Source organism: Poecilia mexicana, unplaced genomic scaffold (assembly GCF_051168715.1).
Source record: "Poecilia mexicana isolate PSO_F unplaced genomic scaffold, ASM5116871v1 scaffold_5, whole genome shotgun sequence".
Lineage (NCBI taxonomy): Eukaryota > Metazoa > Chordata > Actinopteri > Cyprinodontiformes > Poeciliidae > Poecilia > Poecilia mexicana.
This window is the reverse complement of record NW_028263374.1, coordinates 223,548-231,628: the sequence shown is the minus strand read 5'-3', so window position 1 is coordinate 231,628 and position 8,081 is coordinate 223,548. Positions and strand designations below refer to the sequence as shown.

The 8,081-nt window shown below is 37.5% G+C and overlaps 1 protein-coding gene across 1 annotated transcript in view; it reads left to right on the top strand.

Moving 5' to 3' along the window:
* Nucleotides 1–7,371: 7,371 nt before the first annotated feature.
* Nucleotides 7,372–8,081, top strand: part of LOC106909145 (contactin-3-like) — a 33,041-nt gene continuing 32,331 nt past the window's right edge. Inside the window, exon 1 of the mRNA XM_088005958.1 lies at nucleotides 7,372–7,481. Coding sequence (XP_087862084.1) covers nucleotides 7,372–7,481 — 110 coding nt within the window. The remainder of the gene's footprint in view (nucleotides 7,482–8,081) is intronic.

Sequence of the window (8,081 nt, the reverse complement as noted above, 5' to 3'; positions counted from 1 at the left end):
TTTTTGTACATATGTCTAAAATGTCCAACTGAAACTGTACTGCAAAGGCCAAAAGTTTTATTATTTTAACGAGTTCAGATCAGAAGTTGGATTGCTTTCCTAAAAAGCAGTGTCATTGTTCTGTGTGAACCGACAAAAGAAAAATTGATCAATTTAGGCAGAGGAGCAAAAAATGTAGACAAAAATTATGCAGTACTGTAAGATGTCTTTGCGTTTCAAATCAAATGTTTTGTTGGACTTGGATTCATGTATCAATTCAATCAAAATTTAAGGCACACAAATGTTGTGAGCCAGTTGTTGTCCAATCAGTTTGTTTTTACATAATCAATTATTATCATATCCACTTTAAATGTTTCATCATGCAAAAATTTCTAGAATTTCAACACATTAGATGTCACTTTATTGTGTTTACAATTTTACCTGTTATGTAATTTCATTCATCCTTCATACAGTTAATTTTACCACATGTGAATTTAGTGAATTGTGCAGGATTAATTTAGTTTCAATAAGTTTTCCCTTACCATCATTTATTCCTTCCAGCCAATATTTTCCCAAAGGCTGTCTGTTTAACAGGTCGCCTCCTTTCTTCTGCACCAGGTATTCTAGCCCCCTTTTCTTGCTTTTCTCTTTTCCCCCTTATTTTGATATTCGTCAAATAAGTTATTAATGCTTCTATTTGCTCACCGAGCGCAATCCATGGCCCGATGCCCCACTTTGGATAGCATTTTTCCTTTTCAAGTTCACCCTCCATTTGTTTAGGTTCAAAATTTAGGTTCAAAAATCACCTCTTCTCTCTTTTCTCCTTTTTTTCTCTTTTTTTTTAGCAGTTTTGCTCGCACGGCGGCGAGGAAATCAAACACAGCAGACAAAGTCAAAAACCTCCCACAGATTATAATTTCCCAATCTTGACCATGGTTTTAAAACACATTGCAATAAACATAAAATAGTACATTTAAACACATAACGTCTGCTCAGCGGCAGAAGCTTACACACACAGCTTTCAGATACACAGAAATGGATCCACGCTTTTCAGCTCCTATTTTTGTCCTCTTTTTAACACTTATTACACTACAGAGGATCAGATCGCGATCAACCTTCATCTTATTCTCTTATCTTTTTTCCTATGGTGGACCCCTCTCAACACTTTTGTGTTTCTTGAGCAAGTCACAGATTGGCTAACGCGTTCTTTTTAGGGGGCAGAACTCCCCAAGGATAAAACCGACAAAACCTCGCCTTTACCTTCCCCGCGTCCGGGAAAAGCCGGGGACAGCGACCTCCCTCTGCAGTGCCAATCGACCTTTACACCTAATTCTTCGCACTTAAAAACTACCTTTTCTTCACACCTAAAAACTACTGTTTCTTTACACCTAAAAACTACTTTTTCTTCACTTATTCCTATGAACAGTTAAACATGTAGACAGGCCAGTGAAACACAATTTGAACAGAAATGTAAAAGGAATATGAAATTTATACAGACCTGAGAAACAGTACAGTGGTGTATATTAAGGAACAAGTGTCCTTACCTTTTATTTGGGCCCTACACCAGAGTACTGTTCCGGAAAGTCTGCGCCTAAACGGCCAGTCCAATCTCTGCTCATGTGTCAACACAAAACCATCCTCTGCTACCATCTATTGAGAACGAGAATCTCAATCGAGGAATCATAATTTGTATTGACACACGGAGCATAAAATCAGCCAAGAAAAGCATTCAGACTTTACTTATTTTATTAACTTTCAGCGCTGAAAGGAGACGCTTTACCATTACATCCAAGAAGAGTTTCTAAAAAAGTCTGTGCAGCGTCTGAGGAGAAAGAGGAGGGCAGCTGATTATATGGACGGAAGACACTCCCTGAAATCACACCATGTCTCTGTGGCCTGATAAGTTTCTGTTTCTCGTGAGAAATTGACCTTGGTGTCTAACAGAATCAAAAAATGTAACTCTTTACTATGGGCCCTTTGTCTAACAGCGTGTGACTCTTTCTCGGCCTTGGTAAAGCATCTCAACAATGGCTAAAAACTCATTGATGGGGTGGTGGTCTCCCCATGGCCTGGATTCATATGCTTAGGGTGTGACGTAGAAGCAGAAGGGGGGTCTTGAGGTGGGCTCTGCCGCTATGTTTAAACAATTTTCAATTGCTACTAAGAGACCCAAATTGGGCCTTTAAAACTTCCCCAACACTATTACACCAACGCTCCTAACCTGGTCTGTTGATAAAAGACAGAATGGATCCCTGCTTTCTTGTCCTTCAGTGAAATTTAAACCCTACCCTCATAATGTCATGGCTAAAATCAAAACCCATGAGGCTAGGCAACATTATTCTAATCTTTGGTCGTACAATTTTGTTCATCCCGTGCAAAATTGTAGCGTGAGTGTTCAGTTCTCTGACAGGTGTGGCATCTTGTGGTCTTCTGCAGCTGTATCACATTTTCTATAAGATTTGGCATATTTTGTTTCAAACTTGTTGCCTTTCTTTCATCTTGAAATCATTGCAATAGGTTAAACCATCTGGACAAAGCCTGCTGTTTTTATGTTGCAGTGTTCATGTTTACACTGGCATATTGAATAATGTATCCTTTATCCATGAGACATACTATGTGTTTATTGGGAGTCAGTCACTTTTGCTGATCTCAAGATCGTGTTTTTTTTCTACTGAAATTGATGATCACCTGATCATCTGTGGATGAAAGTTTTCTTTTGTCAGCAAGCATTGTCAGCTGGAGCTGCTTCACTGCAAAAACACTATATCTTACCAAGTTTTTTTTTCTTTTGTTTCTAGTGCAATTATATTAATACATTGAAAATAAGACAAAACTAACTTACAAGTAACTTTTCAGCAAGATAAAGAAGCTTGTGTTAAGTCAATTTCTTAACATTGATGAAAAGTACTAATTGCACTGGCATATTATTTCATTTATAGTAAGATGTTAAGATGTTTAGGGTAGGTACTTCCTCTCTCCAAAATAAATCATAAATCAGCAAAAGCTGAATGGCTTCCTTTAAGCGTCCTGAGAAACAATCACCTAATGATCCTGATTCATAAATCTCTACTCGGCTTGGCTCCAGCATCCTTAAACTTTCTTTTACATAGATCTGTTAATTCCCATTCTTTACATTTTAACAATATTTTTCTTTTGCATGTCCTACGTTTCCAAACTGAAAAAAGGAAGCAAGCTTTAGTGTGATGGCTCCTACAGCCTGGAATCAGCTCTGAAATAAAGATGTCAAAACTGGTTCCACTGGACTTATTTCAAGCGATTCTTAAAAACAGACGAGATTCTTTTAAACAGTGTCACTGTTTTTAAATTCTTTTCTACTGTTTTACACTTCTGCATATGTATTAATTAATTTTATTTTGTAACCAGGTTGCTGTGTGTTGCAGACTTCTACCCAGGTCCCTCTTGAAAATAAGATAAGATGTGTATCTCAACGGGGTTTACCTGATAAAATAAAAGAAATAAAATAAAAAATAAAATAATAATATTTCTCAAATATTGGTCAAAGATTTTAATATTTGTCGACAAACAAGGAGCAAAGAAGAGACACCTCTCCTTTACCATATAGGTGACTTACAATAATGTCTTCTAATAAAGACAAAGAGGGTAGATAAAGATTATTGTGTTGCTTTGATAAAATAAAACTGAACTTGAAGATAGTTATAGAAATATTTTGTAGGAATATCATGTTTGTTTTTAATTTCTTCAAGTTACATAAATACCTTCCCTGGAAAAAGATCAGACACTTTAGCTATATCCTTAGCAGTTTAAATCCTGCTCTACATGGATGAACATTACATCTGATAGTTGTTGCATTTCTCCCAAATAATCAAGTGTTTTTGCCAGATCATCATTGTATTTTTCAGAAATGGTTTTTTTTGTTTGCTTAATTAACCTTTTCCTGCCTGATGAGTACATGTACAAGTCCATAGCAATAGAGATCCAGTGGGACACAATAGTAACCCATGCTGGGGGCTGTCTGGCAGTAAAGTAAAACATTGCTGCCCTGATCTGGGTTGAAATAACATAATAGGTTTGATAATTGTTAACACCCTCTGTCATATGGCAGATATAAGAGAGGCAGTTTCATTCTCGGGCGTTTACCATTTAAGTGAAGTTGGAAAAAGTTATATTTAGCTCCTTAAAGAAGAAGGGGAGTGAGGAAATTGAAACTGATTGGAAAACATATAAGAATTTTGGCAATATTGTAATTTTTATAATATTGATGTGACCAATTAAGGAAATGGGTAGCATCTTTAACTATTAAACTTTTAAAGCTAACATACTTAGACACTTCCGACCTGGAATAGATTATTCATCTCTGATGCCATGTTGCATCACTATAAATCGGAATCTGAAAAGTTGTTGGCATTATTATCCCAGCTGATGGATCCTTGTAAGCCACACACAAAAAGGCAGGTGCTCTAGGACAAAAAAGTGAAAGAAAACAGAAGGTTAAAATAATAACAAATATTGTAAATGTGATAGGAGTTTATTTCTAATGCATTCCAGATGCAAAAATATTTTTTAAATCTCTCATTATTGAGGTTTCAATTCAGATAAAGATTTCACAAATCACAAACTAGGTTTGAAATATTCTGCCATTAGCGTAGATTAGAATAATCTACTCCAGATTTGAAGTGTCGATGTATGTTCGTTTTTAAAGTAGAACAAATGATTTCTTAACATTTATATGTTAAATATAATTTCCATGATTAGTTACTTATTTACAGTCATATGTCAAGTCATATGTTAAGTATAATTTACATGATTATTATTATTCACCGAATTCAACTTGATTGTACACAATTCCAAAAGGTGACATGAAAAATAATTAAATTCAAAGCTTTATGTATGATTTATTTTGGAGAGAGGAAGTCTTTTATTTTGAAGAATGCTTAACAGGATCTAGTTTTGTCTTTTGCCACTATCGAGCCTTCTGTTGATTTCGGTTGCTTGGTTACGAACAGCCTTTGCCGTTGTTCAGCAAGTGTACTATTAAAAAATATCTGAACAGAAACTGTTCAGCAAATACGTCTGAGCCTCCGTTATAATCTCCCTTTAGCCATTTCCCAAATCAGAAGCTAGAATCGGAAGCCAACTTGAGCTTCGATCCAGACAGTCAGGAACGCCGCTACAGCTAGAGGACCGGACTGACGTTTCCTTCTGTGCAGTCCCGTTCTGTTTAGGATCCTGCTCAGAGTACGCATGCTATTAATGGTTTTAACCACAGTGCAAAGCACTGTAGACCAAACACATGTAGACCAAACATGTGTTTGGTCTACATGTTGTAGACCAAACATGAAAGGAAACCTGACCAATTCATGTTAGCCACTGTACTAGCCTAGCATAATACCGCCACTTCCTGGACATAAAATTATCATGTTTTAACAAGATACATAGCACGTTTTAACAAGATAAATATCACGTTTTAACAAGATACATAACACGTTTTAACGAGATACGTATCACGTTTTAACGAGATAACTATCACGTTATAACGAGATGTATCACGTTTTAACGAGATACGTATCACGTTATAACGTGATAGCGCTCGAAATTTTTTTTTTCCTGCGTGATAGCAATGCGCTTCCGTAGCATTGACCCCCAGTGCAGAAGACTGTTGAGAAGAGCCTGTGCAAGAACCGGATCCAAACAGGGCAAAGCATTACCTGGGCAGAGCAGAGCCTCATCCAGCAGAATAGTTAGGGGAGGCTGTGGAAAAAAATCCCAACAAAGACTCTCTTTGCTGCAGCTCAGAGCTACAATCTAAGATGCCTGTGGCTAAGGATTAGCGATGCCTGGTGTGGAGGTGTAAAGATGCACGTCTCCCTTTATGTGGCAAATGTATTGAGCAGAGACTGTCTGCACATTTATGTTTCCCACTGGAATGAATCGACCCGCTGCTGGGATCTTAAAGAAGTGTGTCAGTTGGATAAAATAAACCATTATCAGTTTGTTTCTGAATATAGCATCCAAAGATGGAAAAGTGGAAGATGGCATATAGATCTCTGTTTTTAATTGATCAAAATAAAAAAAATAAGCTTATCTATGTTAAGTACTGGATATTTAAAGCATCATTTGGATGTGGAAACTCTTGTTTTAAAAGTCTGAAGACAATGTGACAAAAATATCTAACAGCAAAAAACCAGTGGTGGTTACCAACTAAAAAGTTAGCTCACCTTAAAGCAATAACCATAAACATTTGTTCCACTAACACTATGGAGAGCCATTTCTATGGAGAGCCAAGGTAGAGTTTAGCAAAAGCTAATGTTAAAGTCCATAATTCAACCACGTTGATAGCCACCATTAGTCATTGACGTGTGACAGCAAAATATATTGGATAGAAATTGTTACTGGCCCCCTACATGTACTTCTGGTGCTTTCACAAATAAACCCTTCACTCATGGTTTTAGTTTTATTCCTGCTTTTTGCTTGTTTTTGCCTAGTTGACCACAGAAAAGAACACAGGACATCAGTATATTTTAAACTGTTTACAGTGGAACAGTGATGCATTCTGGTTACAAAAAAAAAAAGATTAGTGCACTGGAGTAGCAACAGAATCGCTACACTAACATTATTCACTCACTTCAGCATGAATACACATCCAGCTACAGTCATTCACCAAAACTTCAACACAGACAGTAAACCTTATACTATTGAAAAGCTTACAAAAAGTAAAGTAACACTTCAGGTTTATCTGGAAATTTTAATTTATGGGCAGCTAAGCAGTTTCAAAGTTAGCAAAAATGCTAAAGCCCTAAACGCAAAATTAGCTCTGCTGTTAGTGCTTTAGTGAAAGTGCATCCACCACTGCTTAGATGTAACAGCAATCGCTCAGATTCTTCTGTCAAATGTGTGCTTTGTTTGCTACGTGGCTCATAAACTGCCAGATCCTACAAAGTTTCCATGAGCCTCAGGGATGCTTATTTGATTGTTGCTACGGTTGCCCCAGCATGCTATTTCAGGTGCACCACCATGTCATGTAAAAACTGACTGCAGGTTTTCTGTTTAGCCGTACTCTTTCCATTTTTTTGGGATGGGTTTGGTTACCATTACGCACTTGTGTAGATCAATCACATTAAATATGTTGAAGTTTGTGGTTGTAACATGACAATATACAAAAAGCGTTGAGGGGTATGAATACTTGTGCCAAAGCCTGGAACTGACCCAACACCACATGAAAGAGACGCATGTCCAATAAGTCTCAGCAGTTTGCTTTAAAGACTACATAAAACCTTTACAGAATATTTATAACAAGCTGTGATGCCATCCAAAAACAAGCTAAGGAAAAAATCACATTAAATTGTAGAGAACATCTTAAAAACCTAGCAAGAAATCATTTAACACATTGCCTGTAAAACAGATTGATGCAGTATGATGGTCTGGGCCAGCCTGGCCTCCTGTGACACTGCTGAGTTACAAGTGGTCATTGGCGATTTGGCAGATGACAGCGGTGTACAGATGAATTATGGAGAGTCCCAGAGGTCTGCTTCTCCTTTAAAGGAGGGCTCCTCACCGCGGCAACAAGCTCACTCAAGATGAGGGAAGATTTTACTCTCTCTGCTGGGATTCTTTTTACTAATTGGCATTTAGTAAATACTGATAAAAGGGAACCAATAAACAACTGAACTGAAATGAAATGGATTCCAAAATGTGTCAGGTGGGCGGCGTTCTCATTGTAGCAGCTAACTTTCCTCATGGTGTGTGATGTGCCCAGGCTGTCTGCTTTCATCTCCCATTAAATTCAATCACGCTGGGCTGTTCCAAAGCTAACTAGCTATGCATCCGCTATTTTTTTCCTCCTGCTCATATAATGAATAATCCCTTCTATTGCACTAACAGAGGGTGCAGTTCTCGGTGCAGGGGGGGGATACCCAGGGACGTCACAGACAAAAAAAGGACGAGCGTTCCGCTGTAAATGTTGATGTTTTCATATGTATTCTTGGAAAGCTGATGGTTATGAGAATCAGGGAGCTGTTTGAAAGTAACACTGTGACAAAATCAGTCAAATTAAGTGACTGTCAGCGACTGCTAGATGAATAATGCAAGCCACAAGATGAAAGACAGCTTTGTCTTTTGTAGTT